This window comes from Lissotriton helveticus, chromosome 6 (assembly GCF_964261635.1).
Source record: "Lissotriton helveticus chromosome 6, aLisHel1.1, whole genome shotgun sequence".
Taxonomy (NCBI): domain Eukaryota; kingdom Metazoa; phylum Chordata; class Amphibia; order Caudata; family Salamandridae; genus Lissotriton; species Lissotriton helveticus.
In genome coordinates, this window is record NC_136067.1 from 1,406,429,444 (window position 1) to 1,406,450,160 (window position 20,717).

The 20,717-nt window shown below is 43.5% G+C and overlaps 1 protein-coding gene across 1 annotated transcript in view; it reads right to left on the reverse strand.

The window, feature by feature from the left end:
* Nucleotides 1-4,423: 4,423 nt before the first annotated feature.
* Nucleotides 4,424-20,717, reverse strand: part of LOC144761766 (uncharacterized) — a 638,918-nt gene continuing 622,624 nt past the window's right edge. The window contains exons 12-14 of the mRNA XM_078647014.1: nt 19,070-19,204; nt 17,712-17,837; nt 4,424-5,456 (exon numbers count right to left, since the gene is read on the reverse strand). Of these exons, the coding sequence (XP_078503140.1) occupies nt 5,395-5,456; nt 17,712-17,837; nt 19,070-19,204 (323 nt within the window). The 3' untranslated portion in view covers nt 4,424-5,394. The remainder of the gene's footprint in view (nt 5,457-17,711; nt 17,838-19,069; nt 19,205-20,717) is intronic.

Genomic DNA, 20,717 nt, shown 5'->3' on the forward strand with positions numbered 1-20,717 from the left:
TATATATGTTGGGTTTGGGCAAGTAGAACCTAAGGTTTTGAATAGATGGCAGCTGGTATTAGCTTTGCAATCAGTCCGCTTTGGTTGCATGAAGAAACTTTGTATAACCCCAGCGGATTGACAGCAATGTTAAAAAATTATGTAATCAATGTTGTATGTTGCATCATCAAATATAGAAACCTCTTGAATGATATGAAAGTTGAACTGTTTAGTCTGATTTTTGTACTATTTGGAGTGCTTCCACGAACTTCTTTAAGTGTATGTAGGTGAGTTGGGTGTTATTTCCTTTTTCTGGGATGTATATTTTCAAAATTATTTGTGTTGTGCAATGAACAGCCACCACAAACTATCTAGGTATGGATATCGATAACCCTACTACCACAAATGGGTCAAGCTGTTTCATGTCACGGTACAGGCTGGATGTGAGTGATGTTGGAGCATTTAAGTTTGGAACATCTGTATGTTCATATATACGGTCTGTAGGAAATAAATTCCTTGTGTGTACCTGCTCGCCAGACTGACATCTCTGGGATATGAAGCCTTGACCTGTATTGGTTGATGTGGGTAAATCCTCACAAAAAAGCTAAAGCCACGAGAAGCATTACCTACTCTTGGCAAGACTGGTGAAAAGGTAATGCTTTGATTCCTTTAAGCTAACACCATTACTCAGATTGGTATTCATTGTTCCAGTACTTAAGACTCACCTGGGGTTGACACCAGGCGCTGAATAAAATGGCCTAGGTTGAAATACTAAGAAGATTACTAATGTGTGCGGGGTGCTTTATAGTTCTCCCTCTATTGCTGGTGGAATAAAATGGCACAAGTCCAAGGTTTGTGTAGGGAGAGGTAAAGTCTTTCATGCAGTGCTGAAGCATATCACAAATGAGAACTGGGACTAGGAGTACCTGAATCAGTGTGTTAGAACTATCAAAGTGAGGAAATTATGCTTACCTGTAACAGTTTCTTTACAGCTTCTTCCGTTTTAGATTCACATGTTATGCCTTTACATGTCATCTGGAGTTGGGCCCAAAAGATTCCAAACTATTTTTTGCTGAAGATAGTGTTCTATGTACAGGCATGACACATAAACATGTCATCTTCAAGCCCAAAATGCACTGGAATACCGATTCCACCAAAGAATTGCTTTTTTATGCAGTCTTTCTTCTGCATATTTCAATAGACGATTCCTTTGGATGTGAGCTCAAAAACTTCATATAGTGACATCATAGTACCAGCAAATCCTTATTTCAGAGCATGTATATCGCCAAGTAACAGCGGCTGATGGAGAGATATGATCACTGGTGAAAATAATAAGTTAGTTGATTATATGTTGTCTTTTACTATAACCAATTAGGACCTGGAGAGCGACTCCTGATCCCAGGGCAGAGAGATCCTTTTATATATTGAAGGCGAAGGGATACATACTCCCTATTCAATGACCAAAATAGTATCCTCCCTTTTAAACAACAGTGTAGGAAGGAGATAAATATGTACCTATACCCCACCACACTCAGAGGTGGGAAAGGAAAAACCTTTTTTATATACAACCCACACCCACTAATAGTGGCATGCTTCATCGGGCTCACCCTGACTCCTAAAGGTCAGAGTGGGATCGACTTTATTCCAGGGAGTTCTTCAAATAACTATGTGGGGGGTTATATACTATTAGATATACAAATTCCTCATCCACCCCAAGGTATCCCTTTATTCGCAAGGTGAGTAGGAATGGTTAAAAACAATGAATATACGGGCAACCAGGATATTTTGGTCCTATGACCCTATCCTAAGAACGCTGACATGTTTCTGCCTACTGGCCTAAAAAGGCCCTGGGCATCCTTCAGGGCGATAGCAGAGAAAAATAATTCCCCCTAGCTGGGAGAGCAGAGCAACAAACAGGCTTGCAGTGGGTAGGGACCCTTGAAGCTACTTTGACTACAGGGCCAACTCCCAACTTCCCTGATAAGTATAATTTATTTACAGCTGGGGTACTTCCAATTCAACGGTAAGTACACTAACCTTTGTATTGCATGGACAAGCTTACCTTTTGCATGCTACACATTTATCTGTAATTGAAGTGGTGCGTCACTGGAGGAATTCTTTTTCTCTGCTATTGCCCTGAAGAATGCCCATAAGCTGTATCGATTCTTATTCTTGTATTTTTTCTATATCCTTGTTAGATTAACAGCTGTGGCTTGATTTTGCATGGTTACCAGGCCTTCTCCAGAGTGGTCTCATATAGGTACTGATCTTGAACTTCTCTGAGCCTTTTCCTTGAAGCTGAAAATGAAACATGTGTTTTTGACTGATTAAATTAGTGAGCAAAAGCGTTGACACGCCTTCTCAATAAGAGCAGGAAATCTCCCCATTTCACCTGGTGGGGAGTTTTTTGGTTTTGGGTGAGGACTTGCATCATCTTGGATTACAAAATCATTCCAGTCTTGGCACCTTATCGGGTTGTCTGATTCTCTTGATCAGATTCATTGTCGACACTCATTCCATATGAATGTGCTACACCTGTTGTTTGTATCCTGTGGTTCACTCAGTGGCCCTAGGGGTTTATCCTCTGATGCTGATAAATCACCATCAGTGTCCAACGATATTTTTACCGGCAAATTTGTATTTTTGGCTGGCATACTCTTTTCTTTTTTTGGGGTCCTTTGCTAAGTAATTGGTTGTTGGCTTTACTCTGCTGTTGTGGGAAGCACTGTAAGTAGGGTTGGTGGTTGTGATATGGAGACCTTTTCAGATCCGGGAATTTAAGGTGGTCATAGATGTCTTTAACCATGTCTTGTATATCAGTTAACATAGATAAAGAATGTACCATATGTGGCTGATGTTGCCAACTTTGACTGTAGTAGCCAAAATCTGGTAATTTGGGCGAAAGTAGTTCAAGAATCTTGTGATACAGAGTACAGATTTCTTGTTCAAGAGTCCAAATATCTGATTTTAAGGTTGGATGTTCTAGTAGTCTCTTGACCATTATAATTGTCACCTTCTTCACTAAAAAGACTTCCATGTCTTCAATATTATGGTCATTATCATTAACCTCTGAATTTGAAGATTCATCTTGTAGCAACTTCTTGGGTGGTAACAGGGGCACTGGAGACATACAAGCCTGGAATTTCAAAAGGAGGAACACATAATGGCTCTGTAAATGAATTATTTTTCTGCGTTCTGTTTACAGTCGACAAAAGCTTGTTTAGCGAGATCAAGGGCTAAAGAGTATGCGTTGAAGGTTGCGTCACCGATGTGTCTGTCGATAATGAAGTTGTTGTCCACCAACATGGTCGACAATGTTGGTGTTGCCAAGTTGGTCAAAAAGAGTGTCATGGATGATTCCTGTGCATGTATGGATGCTGTTTTGTGGATCAACACTTTAGGATATGCTGTCATTGCTCACAAGGCTGAATTTTTGATAGGCAACGTACCTCAAGTGTCCTTTTGTTTTTCAAGAGATTTCTTTCTGGATGGTGTTTTGTGAAGGATCATCATTCATTTCTAAGTGAAAGTGTCTTCATCCAATTCAGCTTTCCTCTTTGACTTTTCTGTGTGTTTTTTTTTTGGTGCATTCAAATCTTTAAAGAAGTTATCCGATAGCAGCTGACCTGATTGTCTGACTCTTAGAAGCAGGGTCTGAGGGTCTGGGAGCCTTATTGGACGTCTAGCTGGCAGACTTCTTTTTCATGAGCTACCATTTCTGTACCTTGACCTGAAGGCATGGCTTTTTCAACTTTTTCCTCATGTATTGCTAAACCAATCTTCCTTCATGATCTTTAAGAGGCTATGAAGAAAACGTGAGACATATAATTCACATCCCTTTTGATGGTGGCTGGGATAAAGTCAATAAAGACACTTTGTGGATCATCCATAAACAATTTCTTCATCTTACAAGCTTTCAAGCACAACTCCTTCTGTCCCATCTCTGCCATGATATTCTAAGGCTGGTTTTAACAGGAAAAAGATTGAAGAAAGGTCTTCTAGTAGAGAGCTTCTCCTGAGTGTTCCTCACTGTGACATGCGGTGAAAAATCTGACAGTTGGTATCTTCTGAAAAGGGCGCACCTGTGGGTGCTGGTCTCTGATTGGCTGCAGTTTGGTTCATACATAACGAGGTTAATGGGTTACTAAAGTATATGAGAAATGTCAATGTTTATTGCGTGTAGGGCCTACACTGCTATATGAGGACACCTTCAGTACTAACATTATTTATAACCAAGGGTTCCCAGTCTGATGATGGGGAATGATTCAAGCATGAATCCATAAAAGATCAAATACTGGTAAACAGCGACACATTTTAGTAGATATGGTCCTGTTCTGCTCTCTCCCCTTCAAGTAGTGCAGCAACTTTACTTGCTGTGCTGAGTTGAGTGAACTGTATGTAAACCTTGGCCAAAGTATATTGCTGGATATAATACATATTTTTTTAAACATGTTTTTATTATGTTAGTGCATTATACAAGGAACGAAAAAAACAGTACATTTGCATTTTGTATCACACAAAAGCATCCAGTTCTAATCAAGAATCACCCAGTAAGTGTGGACCCAATCCAGGCCCAGGAAAATAACATTGTACGTCAAATATCAGTAAACAACAATAGTGCATCAACGAAAAACTAGCAGCAGCAGTGAACAGGTACAAAAACAAGCTTCCATTAATAGGTGCCCCCCCCCCTCATCTCCTACAACTATCTATAGTTTGTACTTTTCTGTCATGTAAAAATGCATTAATAATAAAACAAAAGCAGTTGGCGAAAAAAAACACTTTCTATTTGCTGGAGTTATGCCACATACACTAGTGAACTTAAAATGGTTATCAGGCAACTTTATATTTCTCATTACGTTTAGGAAAATAGCATATCTAAGGGTAATAAGCACACTTGCAGTTACAGAAATAAAACAAAATATGTAAAACAATGAGTTAACTGTGTTTCTTGGTTAAACGGAATTTTTCAATAAATAAAGACAAGTCGGACCCGTTCCAGTAAGGAGGAGGTGGGCGTCTGCTGGGCTCAAGGTTGCTTGATAAATACTGGATGCTTAATAAGTCAGGTTTTTACAAATCACCTACGTGGTTTCAAGTAACTATCGTAGATAAAATTAGAATTTGAACATACAATATTTATTTATATTACTGTGATAAGCATTGGTAAAACATCGCAGTAGAATAAGAGAAATGATGCACCACCAACTGCTAATATTTCCTCGTAAGAAAATAGTATGATCCGTATAAAAATGACAGCATTGCACGCACAAGCTCTGCCACGCCAACTACACCTCAACACGCACATACTGTACCATAAAACACAAATAAGCATAGAGCTGTAAACTTGTCTACATCAAGTATAAGTAAACTGTGCGGTTAACTATAATAGAGTAAGCTTGTAGGTTTCTCTGTCTACTCAATGGTGAGATTCATCTTCTCCAATAAATGGCTGATGGCAGATGAAAAGCCTGGATCTGAAGAAGGGGAAATATAAATAATATCCTTGTTAACATTTACTGGTAAATTAAGTGTCACACAAGACTAACAAGCATTACTTTATCTAGATTGTAGTAGAACGGATGCTGCCTGGGCATTTGGAAAGTTTTTTAGCGTATGATACAATGTATAGAAGCATATTATGCTACAGTTGGCATGTGACACCAATGCCAGGTCCTTGACATTTGAATTTGTACAACACTTACTTTGGCACTCTCTGAACATGTGGGGCTGTAACAGGGCATATGAGGATGCACTTGAAAAAGTCTGACAGTATCATAAAAAGTAAAACTTTACTTTGTACAAAATAATAGAAGTATTACGAGCATGGACTAGATTGCAGTATTTAAGCAAGCGAGTCAATAACTAGATATGATGTTTTAACTAGGCTTGCAAACTGGTACCAGATTGCATGATGGCGGTTTCTGTGCTTCTGGCACTGTACCCAGCAATAGGTTGGCTGCAAGTTGGCATACGGGGCTGCGCTTGGCATCTGATGGCTTAATCTGGCCTTAGTGGGCTGTAATTGGCTTCAATGGATGTATCTATATACGGGTTGCACGTGACCTTCGATGGCATGCCCATGGTAATTCATTACAACACTAATTAATGCATACTTGGTAACTAACATAGCTTATTTCCTTTAGTAAAACCTTATGATTGTTTTGTATTCTTTTTGTAGCATTTACAATTCTTTCGTGTTAATTTCTTTTGTGCTATCTGATTCAAAGGTCATGTTACGTCCCTTCTTGTTATGTCATCCAATTCAAATATGGTGTGTGGTATCACTTCTGCTGTCTTTCTAATGTTGGCGAATCGAAAATCCTAGCGCAGGATCATTCATGCCTCTGAAGTTAGGAACAGTTGGCATACTTAAAAAAAATGTAGAATGGATAATGCTGGCCTTAGGATACTTCTTGCTGAAACAGAATGGAGGTGGTCTCAAATTCTGTGAAGCCAAGGAAGAGGCAAATTTCAAAAGAAGAAATAAGCCTTCTCACTAGGATGCCTACGACCAGAAATAAATGTATACCAGTGTAATTAGTTATTCAGCAAATCTAAAAGCTACTTGGGAGTCAGTATATAGTTTTAATTAACTGGGGCATTTGAGGCTTTATGGTGACAAATGTTTTATTCTTTTTGAAAGGTAATGTATGGATGTTATCAGCTTTGTTCTGGAGTGTGCCCTTCTTATGGGAACTGAATAAAGAGAGTTGCACTACGTATAGTCTGATTGCGTATTAATTCTCATTTATTTATTTGAACACACTTGTTTTATCTTAAACGTATGTACCAATCACAGGGGACAATGACCTTCTATCTGGAGCACATTATATTCTGCCACCCATTTTTTAGAGAGGAGGACATAATCAGCTGCCCATTATCTGTGTCTCTGTGATGCACCCTACAGTTTTCAATTAATTCCTAGAGCTGTTGGGTCCTGCTTGCTGCCCTTCAAAGTGAGTAACTAATCTAAAGAAAGCTCCAGTATAAGGTTGAGGTCCCCACCTCATAGAACCGGTGGGCAATGACATTTCCTACTGATTCTTTCTAAAACCTTCACTGAATTCCAGTGCCTTAGGAGCCAACCAGTAGCACTTTGTGTCCCACCAGGTGCCTCAAATACTTGAAAGCCAGCTGATTTATTAATGCAATGCTGGTCAGCACATAGCTAGACCTGCTTGAGTAACTAGAAGAATATCCTTAGCAAGGCCAGACTCCTGCTCGGGGACCATGACTTCCTGAGTATCTCTCCTGCAACATTATGTTATAAACAGTCAAGCCATTTGTATATTCATCACCTTCCTCTTCCTGACCACACACTTTTGTACCCTGACATTTTAAGACATCACAATGAGTTCCCACTGCTCGCAGCCCCAGTTTTAGCCATAATCACTTCTTCTGCAGTGCCTGTACAATTGAGCCAACATATTGGGTCCACCCAAATCCCTGTGAATTGCCTGGCACTTGCTACATTTAACAAGCATCAATACGGTTCCCCACTGTCTCTGTCCCACACCATCCGGTGAAGGGAGTAAAACACAGATCTCTTTAGCCAGTCCTGCATCTCTAACAACCAACAACAAAAATCGTTCTAAAATGTTCATTTGTTTGATTATGTCATCTAAGGTTTTGAGATGTATTGTGACATCATTCACTGGATGGTCCCTTTAAAACACCACAACAGTAAGTGTATTTCCCAAGATCCCAACTTCTCCCATATGACAAGATGATGCTAGAGGGGTGGCCACATTAATCATGGGCAAGCCAACTGTATCCCGTGCTCCAAAGCTACCATCAAAATATGTAAAATATGCCCACAAGAAGTCTTTTGGTTACATCTTCCGTGATACTCCTGTCCAGTATTTCTGACTTTGATTATGGAATTACTGACCTGGATAACCAAACACCTTTCAGCTCATAATCAAAATAAAACATCCATAATAACACATTCTCATTTCAGCTTTTCCTGCCTCAAGTGGTCTGGTCCTCATTTTGGTCATTATGTCGTGATGATGCACACCCTGGGGATTTTCTCCATAAATTCAATTTGCCTACCTTTGGTCGAGGAAGAAGTGGATTTTTAGTCTGTGAGTGTTACTTGGTAAGCATAGAGCACCCAACCCTTTTGTCCTGCAGGATTTGCTTTGCTTAGCTGAATGAATGCTGTACATGTTGCACATTCAGGGTGAACTCTCAGAAGAGCAGCAACATCTGGTTGTCTAACAGGATAACATCAATTATCCTTTCTACTCAAAGCATCGCGTTCCAAGGCTCTCTGCTTTGAACATCACATCTCGCCATATGAGTGTGTCTAGTCTAGTCAAATTGTCCTTTCCCTTTGGGCTTCCCTAACACTAGTCGGAATTTTGTTCAGTAAAACTATCAGAGCTCCTTTTATTTGCTGGTTATGGGGTATAATTTGATCTTATGTTCAAAGGAACCTGTTTCAATCTGAATTCCTCCTTGGGGTTAATCAGCTTCTCCCTGCTTCATCTCAATCCAGCCCTCCATTGCCACAGCCCTGGTACTGGATGTGCTAAAACAGAATTTTGTGGTTTTGTTTTACACTATCATTTTAAGACTGAATTAACTTTGAGTAGAATCCCCCTTAAAAAAGCCCAAGTTTTATATTGCCAGGCAGTTTTCTGAACATCGTGGGTAAAATTACATTATGGGTCCACCTGTGCAGACAAAGAAGAAATGCGTTACTTACCTGTAACAGCAGTTATCCAATATTGGTGTCTTTCATAGATTCACATGCCTGAATCATTCCCCGTCGTCGAGACGGGAGCCTCTGGTATATAGAAAAGTAATGTCCTATAGACATACATAAAGAAAAAAATAGGCCTAAGGGCCTCACCTTAGTAGCCTATCCTTGTCCTTATGCAAAAAGGACCAAACTCTTAGAGCCAGCCAATCAGCTATCACCTCCCTCTAGAACCTTCCCTGCAGGAGCCTCAGTCTCTCAGATTTTCGTACGCACCAAGCTAGGTAGGCGTAATGCAGGTAGAGAGAACGTGAGACCTTCCAGGGGAGGCGGGAGGGTTGCATGTGAATCTATGAAAGACACCAATACTGGATAACTGCTGTTACAGGTAAGTAACGCATTTCTTATCCAGTATTAGGGGTGTCTTTCATAGATTCACATGCCTGAATCAGAGTAGTTAGCAATACATTATGCACATTTGTGATGCAATGATGCCATATAATCAGTTATATAATAAACTTAGTATCATGCGACTGTAAGCATTAGGATACATCAACATAACCAAATAGAAGAGATGTGCATACCAGGATGGCGGGATGTAGGAAGGCTCACCTCACTGGAATAGAAGTTGAAGCATCGCCTGACCCACTGCTGCGTCCTGCAGAAGCTCAACATCCAGGCAGTAGTGTCTGGCGAACGTATGCGGTGACTTCCACGTCGCTGCTCTGCATATGTCCAGAAGCGGCACTCCAGCGAACAGCGCTGCTGATGTGGACATTGCTCTTGTGGAATGTGCATGAACCGTGGCATTCAACGGCCGGCCGGCCTTTTCATGGCAGAATGCTATCGCTGAAGAGATCCACCTTGATATACTCTGTTTCGTTAGAGGTAGACCAAGCCTTGGTCTACTGTAGGCTACAAAAAGTTGTGAAGACTTCCTGAAGTCTTTCGTCTTGTCCAAGTAAAACTTTATACACCTTTTGAGGTCTAAGGAGTGTAATGTCCTTTCTGCTGCAGTGGTAGGGTTTGCAAAGAAGGAACGTAGAACCACCGGTTCATTAAGGTGAAAGTCTGAAGGCACTTTTGGTATGAACTTGGGATTCATCCTCAGCACCACTCTGTCCTGTTTAAATTGCATAAATGGTTCCTGAATGGATAGAGCTTGTAACTCGCTGACTCTCCTGGCAGATGTTAGAGCGAGCAGAAGAGCCACCTTCCATGAGATGTACTTGATGGGTGCTCGATGAATTGGCTCAAAAGGATGCCTCATAAGTTGGTCGAGGACCAAATTTAGATGCCATGCAGGTGGAATCCTTCTAGGTCTTGGGTACGATCTATAGAGGCCTTTGAGGAACTGTTTAATAAGCCTGCTGGACCAAAGCGAAGGGGCCGTCGAGGACCTAGTGTATCGTGAAATCGAAGCCAAATGAACCTTTATAGATGCATGTGCCAACCCGGACTCCGCCAAGTGTAAAAGGTATGGCAAGATCTGTACAGGGGTGATCCGGAGAGGCGACAATTTGTACTCCACGCACCATAAGCAAAACCGCTTCCACTTGAGGGAGTACGTTCTGTTGGTACTGTCCGCTCGTGCTTTCGCTAGGACCTCCCTGCAGTCCTGTGGGATGTCTAGATGACAGAATTCTCTGTGCTCAGGAGCCAGGCTGATAATCTGAGCGATGGTAGGTTCGGGTGTTGGATCTGTCCGTTGGACATAGTTAGCAGGTTCGGGTGCTGTTGCAGACGAATCGGAGTTCTGATGGAGAGGCGATGAAGGTCCGAGAACCAGTGCTGCCTCGGCCAGAACGGGGCAATGAGGATCAGGGTACAAGGTTCTGCCTTCATCTTCCTGAGGACCCTGGGAATCATCGGGAAGGGGGGAAAAGCGTACGCAAAGACGCCGAACCAACTGATGGAAAGGGCATTTCCGAGTGACCTTTGTTGGGGACGCCAACTTGCGTAGTTTGGGCATTTGGCGTTCTCCCTGGTGGCAAAGAGGTCGATCCTTGGGATTCCCCATTCTGAGAACACCTGATCCAGTGTACCTTGGTTGAGCTCCCATTCGTGAGTGAGAGACGTCCGTCTGCTGAGTGCGTCTTTTAGAAGATATCCTGAGGAGAGCTCAGGCTGGAGACTCCCTAGCACAACGTGCGGTAGAAAATCTGAGAGACTGAGGCTCCTGCAGGGAAGGTTCTAGAGGGAGGTGATAGCTGATTGGCTGGCTCTAAGAGTTTGGTCCTTTTTGCATAAGGACAAGGATAGGCTACTAAGGTGAGGCCCTTAGGCCTATTTTTTTCTTTATGTATGTCTATAGGACATTACTTTTCTATATACCGGAGGCTCCCGTCTCGACGACGGGGAATGATTCAGGCATGTGAATCTATGAAAGACACCCCTAATACTGGATAAGGGTGGCGATGAGATGATGAATATGTTCAGCAGGTGACTTCCTGCTGTAGTCATGAAAAATATCCCCCCATACAAATGTTTCCCCCGTCTTACTGGTCCCAAATAAAGTGTGGCCTGAGTTACTGGTTGTTCTCTGGCTCCCCAGCAATGGGTAAAACTATGTGCACAAGTACATAGACATGGCTCCTTGGTTATTCGCTGCTCGTTTACCTGATGCCACACAAACATTACTCTGTAGTTGCAGGCGAGTATTTTAATGGCAACCCAGTTTAATTGCCTCCAGTACTGGCCGCAGTTATGGTGCCCTCCAAACCATGGTGTGCTATACCTCCTTTAGTGTCACTCCTAAGCATTTAGGTAGCCTTTTGTTATTAGATACTGCGGGATCTGGGCATTCAGCGACCACTGCAAGGTACAGCAATAATGTCGATGGATCTCGATTCAGGTTGATTATGGCCGGTCCAGAACTGTAGCTGTATTGCTCTCCATTGCACCATCAGCAATACAGAGCATCTGCCATTTTGGGTGCAAGATTATGGTAATCTGTCAACACAGCTTGACAGCAATAGGGAGAAGTATGTAGCAGCGACCACCACCGTGTCCAGAAACACTTTCCTGTCCAGGCCCTGCATTTTTCAGCACCATATATTTGCTATTCATGTGAGTCATGTGATGCAATCCTTTGGAGTTCTGTGCTCTTACCCCTGCCTCAAGCACTTCTGGTTACATGACGACTTCACTCAATTAAACTAGCATTTCCTTTTTATCCATTGACTAGTTTCAATGGATCATGCTGGGCATGGGTTGCTGTAATGTTGAACTAGTAACATAATTTCTTTTTATCTTATTTGTAAGAAAAGAGAAAAGACATTTATGTACATATGTACGTGGCATTTATATAGCACAAACTTAGCCACACTGTAGCAGACCACTATACAGGGTCAAAGACAAACAAAGTCAGTGAGTGAAAGGAGAGGCAGATGAGCTGCGACAGTTAATGTACTATGATGTAGTGCTCTTTAAAACTGTGCATCTCCAACTCTTACTAAAATTGGAGCAGCTTTGGGGTAATCCTGATGTATATAGGGATGTTGTGCCAGATCCTGGGTGCAGAGATGGCAAAGGCCTGATGCCTTGTTTTTTTAAGCTTCTTAGTCTGCAGTGTGATGGTGCTCTGGCTGCGGGTGAGCAGTTAACCACCATAGATGTTGAGCTTGCCAGCAATATAAGCAAGGGTGCTGGTTGTGATGGTTCTGTAAATGATGCAACTGATTTTCAAGATGCTTTTGGCCTGCAGGGTGCGCAAATGGAGCTACAACAGAATGAGTGTGATATCACATTTCTTTAGGCCTCGGATGAGACTTTCTGTGACATGCAAGATAACTTTAAGGGGTGCCAGTGTAAAGCCTAAGAGGTCATGGAGCAGGGCTTTGCCACCATCCAAATACGACAAGTGAGAAGGCTTGAACAGAAGTTCTAAATTGCTTTCTGGAAGAAACAGTTTCACTTTCTTTAGAAGATATAGCTGGTACCAGGCCGTCTTTGTTTTTTTGACAATGTGCTCTTTGAGGTTGAGTGTGGTGCCCAGGGCGAATCCAAGTGACTTGTCATTCAGTGAACGTTGGGGCTTAGTGCTATCAAGGTTCATGTCATTGAGCCAGGTGTGTTCTTTTTCTTGTTCTTTGCAAATAACAGGAATTCCGTTTTTAGGTTCGGTTCGGCTTCAGGTGGGCGCTTTACATCCAGGTCTGGAGGGTGTACAGACATTGTTTGAGGCGCTGGGTGTATGAAGCAGAGGAGACATTCAAGTTGAGTTGTGTATTGGCAGAATATTGGTAAACCCTGATGCTCTTATCTACGAGGAGAGCACCAAGTGCCTCCATGTAGAGGCTGAAGATGACAAGGGAATGTATGAAACTGTGCAGTGATAAGGATCTTTTGGGCCCTGGAGTTGCCCATATGAACAAAAGCTCCCAGGCACCTGGGAGGTGGGGATGGCTATATAGATGCTACGTGGTTGAGTATGCTTGGGAAGCCATGCCAAGTCCCAAAGGGGTCTACATAATGCCCAGTCCATGTGAAACCAGTGCTTTTCGCTCTCTCGGACAACCCACTCGGAGTTGTATCATAGGTGGGCTACCCAGTAATATTCAACGAAGTTGGGGCATGCCAATCCCCCTTACTCTCTGAAGAGCATCAATATAGAGTTCAATAGTTTCTGGCGTTTCCCTATCCCAGATAAAATTGCGTATGTCCTGTTGGAGATGGAGGATAGGGTCCTGTGGGATGGGAGTGGGAAGCAGCTAGAATAAGTAAAAGATTTTCGGCAAGATGGATATTTTAGCAGCACTGAGGCATCCAGGATACCTGTAGCAGTTTTCATCTGCGGAGGTCATCCAGGGCTAGAACCAAGCACCGATATTTCAGCCAATTGGCGTGCGTCCAGGATGCTAATTAAGGGGCATAATTTTGCCCTGAATACTCTGTAGATTTCGGAACCCATTGCAAAGTGTAAGGCACTGCAAGATGGGGAGGGACGTTTTGGGAATTGTCAAATTGAGAATCTGTAATTAGGTCATTTTTATTTAAAAGCCAGAGACTTTTTTAAAGGCAGTCAACGCAGGCACTAGAGCAGGGAGGGAAGACTTAGGTTGGGTGAGGGCTAGCAAGAGATTATTTGCAAAAGGGGCCATTTTATGTTAATGCTCGCCAAAGCGGATGCCCGTAATGTACTTTGCCTGATGAATACGGACTGCGAAAGGCTCTACAGCTAGGGAATGTCTAGTACCCCTCGTCAGGTGGATCAGCAGTAAGGATTTCACATTAACGCGGATAATAGCTGTGGGTGCGGCATAAGCTGCCATGATTTTAGATATAAAACCAGGCCTCAATCCAATCTTAGTAAGGGTCGCCCATGGAAAGGCCCAACCAGCCCGGTCAAAGGCCTTTTCCATATCCAGCGAGAGAAGGCAAGCAGAGATGTGTTTTGGTGGGCTTTTTCTACTAAGTGTACAAGGTGCCAGAGGGTGTCTGTTCCCTGCCTCTGCTGGATGAATCTCACTTAATCCGGATCAATTAGTCCAGAGAGATAAGGCTCTAGTCTGTTTGCTAGAGTCTTGGTATATATCTTGGTATCTGTAATCAGAAGAGCAATTGGGCAGTAGCCTTATCAGGTTTGGGTATAAGTACTATCTCTGCTGCTTCCATGATGGATCGTAGGCCTGTGTCTGCTGCAAATGAGTTGAATAAGGCCACAAAGTGTTCCTGAAATTGGGGGAGAATTTTACAGTAGAACGTCACAGGAAGGCCATCGGGCCTGGAGTTTTACCCACTGGTAGCTCCCTGAGGTCCCTTTGGATTTCAGCTAAGATGATGGGGGCATCCAGGAGTTTTGAGTGGAGAGGGTCTAGAGTTTACCAGGGTCAGTCTTTAAGGTAGGAATCTGTGTGCTCTTGGGGCGCATTGATCCCTGCATAAAGGGTTTGGTAAAATTAGTGGAACATCTGCTGTTTTGCCTTTTCCTTAATTGCCCATGTTTCATTGCCCAGCTTAATTAGAAAAGAGTGCACGTGTGGTTTGTTGATGCACTTTGCACACAAGTAAAGAACCTACTTTGTACCCCCCTTCGTAGTATTTCTGCCAGTAATGAACCATCAGACTTATTAGTCCGAAGCGACCTTAATTGACCCCTAAGTATAGCCAGTTGCTGTTTGGCCCGTCTAGATGGGGCAGAGTGGTCAAGGTGTTTCACAGCCTTAATGTCTGCTGTGAGACCGGTCTCGAACAGATTGACTTCCCCTGCGCGGGCGATGGCAATAGAGGAGATGGTCCCCGTATTGTGGCATTGAAGCCATCCCACAGAGTGGGGCCAGAGGTCTCGGTATGGGTGTGAGTGTTGAAGTACACAACAATTTCTTTTTGAATTTAAGCAACATCCACAGGGTCCCTGAGCAGGTGGGGTGGAAAAGGCCACCGAGGGCAAGCTGGTGCAGCATGTCCTGCTGCAGATAGGGTTATCTCTAAGTGGGCATTGTCGGAGATGCAAATATCTGAGAGGCAAGCAGAATCCAAGTCCCACAGCAGTATGGGAGTGAGAAAGAAATAATCAATACATGAATATGAGAGTAGACTTGTAAATAGAAGTAATCTCGAACCACAGGGTGACTATATTTCTAGGCATCTACCAATCCCAGGTCAGTGAGGTCACGTTTAAGGGCAGTAGACATTGCCTCCACCCCCTGGAAGGAAGCACCACTACGATCCATTTCAGGATCCCACACTACATTGAAGTAGCCCCACCACCACCTGGACGGCACTCACGTGTCCCATGATCTCATAGGGTGGCTCTAAGCTATGCATCTTGGGCTTGGTTAGGAGCATAAACATTTAGGAGAGTGAGGGGGTGGGGCTCCCCGCTAGACAGTGAGTTTCAGGAAGTGGCCATTATCACCCTGCACAACTTTTAGTATCTTAGAGCAAAAGGAAGTCTTGCACAGGATAGCGACTCCAGCTGTTTAAGTCATGATGTGTGCCCAATAGCTAATAGGATATTTTGGGTGGGACATGCGGGGAGCGTTTTGGCAGAGTAGGTGGGTTTCCTGCAGGAATATTTCATCAGGGTCCTGCATAAGGAGGTAGAACCACACCTGGAGTCTTTAGTTAGGTGTTTAGTCCCAGTGTACTGAGAGATAGGAGCTTAACGTGTGGGCTGCCAGTCATGGGAAGGAGGAGAGGTATGGGCCTTCATTGCGCTTGTAAGGGTGTAAGAGATGTTACATAGAGAAATGCAGACTACAACAGGGGCCAACAGCGAGTGTTTGGTCTCAAACTAAGTCACGGTTGTGGATATGTGGTAGATCAAGTCTGGGGTAGGACATCTGGCTGATCATCTCCAGACACGAATTGGTGGAAATCTCTCCAGATTGTGGATTTGCTGGATGATATCCTGTTCTGCCTCTTGGGAGGCCTGGACGCTCTTGTGTTTGTGAGGGCGTGAGGCCTACACTGTAGCCCACCTTGGTTTGAGAGGTGCCCGGCTGGGGAAGCTAGGCAGGTGCAGATCCTCCCCCTTCCTAGTTTAGTGCAAAGCCCAGGAGTTGTGTGGCCTCTCTCCAGGAACGAATGGCTCTGCATCTGCCCTCCCAGGTAAAGATGATAGCAAAGGGGTGGTCCCACTGATATTGGATGTTAAGGTCTCCTAGTTTGTCTGTGATGAGCTTGATGCCACTGTGCCTCTGCAGTGTGATTGGCACGATGTCCTGGAATAACTGGACTGTGTGTCCCCAAATGACATGTCAGCCCTCTTCCTCGAGGCCTGGAAGATAGCTTCTTTTTTGGTGAAGAAATGCACCTTTGCCATGATGTTGGGGGCAGCATTTGTGTGACCCAGAACCAGCACCACCCGGTGGGCTCTATCTAGCGTCTTAGGGGAGGTATCATCACCCCGGATCGCGTGTAGGAGGTCAGCATTGAAGGTCATTATGTCTGTGCTCTCCGCCCCTCGTGAAAGACCCTTACTGTGCACGTTGTTTCTCATTTATTGGTAATTTGATTTGACACTTTGAGTAGCAATGTTTTGAACAGAGGCCCTGAAGAAAGCCTTGGGTCTTTCCCATTGAGGCTGAAACATGTTGGACATAATGCAGTAAATTGTTCCACACTGCACTCTTGCACTGTTCTAATTGTTTTTAATCAGGAAGAGGGAATGTTCTCAATAAAATTGCTCTTTTTTCTGTCCTCCATCCTATTTTAAACTCACCACATTTTCCTCTTTTCTGCACTGCACTTCTACCCGTCTGCTCATATTCAACTGGTCAAACAGTGCTTGTGGGTAGTGACCCCGCTCTCTTACAGGGTAAGACTTGGTCTCAATGATCTAGAGACTTATTACCGCTGTGGGGTGACCAGATGATAAAACTGATCATGCAATACTTTGATGGGTATCCTATGAACTGAGCGGGTTCTATTCACAATCACTGACATCTCTTCTGTTCAATATTGTTTATCTCACTCCTATCATCGCTATATCCATTTAGTTTCCACTGGATTGAGGTTTCCGTGCATCCCTCTGTGTGAGACCCCTAGGTTTCTTTGTGATTAAAGAGGTTGACTTCTGTCACATCGAGGTAACCTTTTTGTCTCTGGTATGGCTGCTGGAATTGTCTTTTGTGGATCTGCCTCGTGTTATTAAAGTACTGTGTGAAGTGCCCTGAGAGGTACCGGAGTGTAAGGGTTTGAATGTTGTAAGGGAGCCCTCGGTTTGAGTAGAGGTGGTGCAGCCAAGGGTCCTCTCCTGACATCCGCCGCAAGACGTGTGACAAGGGAGCGAGTTCTTGAAAGTCTGGCCGCAGGGGTATGGCGAGGTGCAAGGCACTACAGGGGGCTTCCCTCCATGAAGTGTCAGAGGAAAGGATGTCACAATTATGGAAAGAGAGATGTGGGAATGTCTGCGGTGTGGAGCCTGTAAAAATAATTCGGGTCCCATCCCCCTGAGTTGTTACTTTCCTTTCCCTATTTTCACTATACACCCAGTTTGTTCTCCTGGTACCCTTCAACTGTCTTTCTAAAAATGATCAAGGTCAATCTGTGCTTAATAAAAATCATCACTCCTTACCTTGACTCAGTGAGCGGAGGGTAGACACACCCAACTCTTGAAAGCGAGGTTCCTTATGGCTGAGAAAATTTGTGAGGTAGGAGATAATTTCATCCATTTGGCATCTGAACATAGAACGCATTGCCTCTGCAAAAAAGGCAGAAATTAAAAAAAACATAGCCAGAATGCTCTATGATCTGTACAAACAAAGAAAACAAAGCAAGCTAAATTACAATCTGCTCTTCTGGCATCTAGCTTCTTAATGGACTGCACCAATTTGTAGTGTGAGTAAGACAAGGTATATTTTAGGATCTTTCGGACTTTTGGCATCTACAACTAAGTAGCTAACTGTCTGCCATTCAGCAATACTTGCCTCACCCAGTGATATGTTACTGAATATTCTTGGTTCCCTAACCAATAACTTCTCAAGCCTGCAGAAGTCTTAGAAGATACTTTGTATTCATGACACCTGCCAGGACAGATTGTGCAAATTTTAACATTCCTAACCGATAGGTCATATTTTGTTCTGTAAAGCGTACAGGAGAAGGAATAGTGTTTAATTGTATTAAGGGCAAACAGGCCTTACATGTCAGTTCTTTTGTTGCTCTCTCTCATTTCCTTGTTCTATAAAAACAGAAATAAATTACACTGATTATGGAAAATAATTTCAACTGCTCTATGGTTTTGGTTCTTCTTCATTACAAACTATTTTATTAAAAATGAACCTCTGGTTTTAGCCCAATCTTAACTTGTGCCTGTTGTGCAGTCTGGCGTTTGCTTAATGGTTTGCTTTTAGGTGAATTTGTAGTCGGAAGCCACTAGAGTTCTCATGAATTACTTTCATTCTGAAAGTCGATAATTGGATGGGAGAAAGACACTTCAATGTGGATGGAAAAGTGAAAAAGTAAAAAGCTAACTTTACAAAGTGAGGCGATGTGTTACTCTAGGCAGTGATCCCCTGCAAGATCGGATGAGAAAGCCTAATTCCTTGAAGTGAGCCAGCTAGCGTAGTACTTCACGGTGAAGACATTTAAAGTTTTTGGAGTGCTCACTACCTCAGCTTCCAACAGCATTACTAGAGTGTGCACTGTTGAACAGAGGTGGAAACTAAAAACAATTCTGAAGCCAATAGTCTTTTCTGTGGGAGTCTACAGGCTGTTCACCATCACAGGCCTTCCCAGGGAACAACGGCACACAGGCCAACACGTGTCTCTAATACTTATACCATGTTTTCTTTCTTTCAAATATTGGTGAAGCAAAAAAATGGGACTGAAATCTTTGTTCACTCTAACTGCTTTGTGTAGCTGGTTGCTCTGTTTTACATTTAATCTGAAAGTAACATTGTTACAGAGGTGAATTCACTCTATGAAGGGTGTTACCATGTAAAGCCAGGTGAGCGATAATGCAGGCAGCTTGGTATGACAGCTCCATATGTTGTACCTCGCCAGCTAGCCTCACCAGGTGTCTTATCAAGGCTGTGTCGATCCGTTTCAACAAGTGCAATGTTGTTAATTCTAAAGCAAAAGGGAAAAAAAGACATGTATAAATGAAGGTGACATCATATCCATGCATAACCTCACCGAAATCATTGAATCAACTTCTAACTGAAGGACCTAGTTGTACAAGGTTGAATTTGCGTTGTCTTTTAGAGATTGTGCTAAACCGTTTGATAATATCATGATGGGGAGGAGGGGCATAAAGAGGCAAAAAACAAGGGTAAAATGTGGCAACACACGATAACAGTTTAGATTTTCAAGTGGAGATTGAGATAAGGTGAACTAGCATGCAGATGAATAACAATATTCACTATAAAACACATCTGCCTCTTTTGTTGTATTTTTAAATAGCGCGAACTCGACCCGAAGATACTGGAGCACTTTACATGAGCACCAGTTACACTACACAAAGACACAATCATTTTTCAAATTCAAGTTCAGAAATTTATATAGCGCACTAATCACCCAGAGGGTCTCACGGCGCTTGGGGAGGCGTTTGCTTTTAATTACTGAATATCCAAGTTTTTAGTTGCTTTCTGAAGGAGAGGTGGTTCTGAGTAAGGCGGAGGTGGGTGGGGAGAGAATTCCAGGTCTTGGTCGCTAAGTAGGAGAAGGATCTTCCTCCCATGGTGGATCTATGGATGCGTGGAATTGCGGCGAGGGCTTGATTGGACGATCGTAGTTGGCGAGTGGGGGTGTAAAATGACAGGCGCGTGTTGAGGCATTCGGGTCCTAGGTCGTAGAGGGCTTTGTGTGGGTGAGGAGACGGAACGTAATTCTCTTGTTGACGGGGAGCCAGTGGAGATCTTTCAGGTGACCGGAAATGTGAGCTTGACGAGGGATGTCCAATATGAGTCTGGCTGAGGCGTTTTGGATGCGTTGAAGTTTTTTCTGTAGTTTGGCTGTGGTTCCTGCGCAGAGGGTGTTTCCGTAGTCCAGTCGGCTGGTGACCAGTGCATGGGTGACCGTCTTTCTTGTTTCGGTGGGGATCCAACGGAAGACTTTTTTGAGCATGCGTAGGATGTTGAAGCAGGATGATGAGACGGCATTGGCCTGTCTGGTCATCGAGAGGGAGGAGTCCAGGATGAAGCCCAGGTTACGTGCGTGATCCGTGGGTGTGGGTGCGGTTCCCAGGGCTGGTGGCCACCAAGAGTCATCCCAGGCAGAGGGGGATGAGCCTAAGATGAGGACTTCCGTTTTGTCCGAGTTCAGTTTTAAACGGCTGTTCTTCATCCACTCGGCTACTTCTTTCATTCCTTCGTGTAAGTTGGTTTTGGCGGTGTTTGGGTCATTGGTGAGAGAGAGGATCAACTGGGTGTCGTCTGCGTAGGAGATGATGTTGAGGTTGTGTTGTCGCGCTATGGATGCGAGGGGACTCATGTATACGTTGAAGAGGGTGGGACTGAGTGATGATCCTTGTGGTACGCCGCAGATGACTTCGGTGGCCTCTGATCTGAAAGGGGGGAGGCGGACTCTCTGGGTTCTTCCGGCGAGGAACGAGACGATCCAGTCTAATGCTTTTCCTTGTATT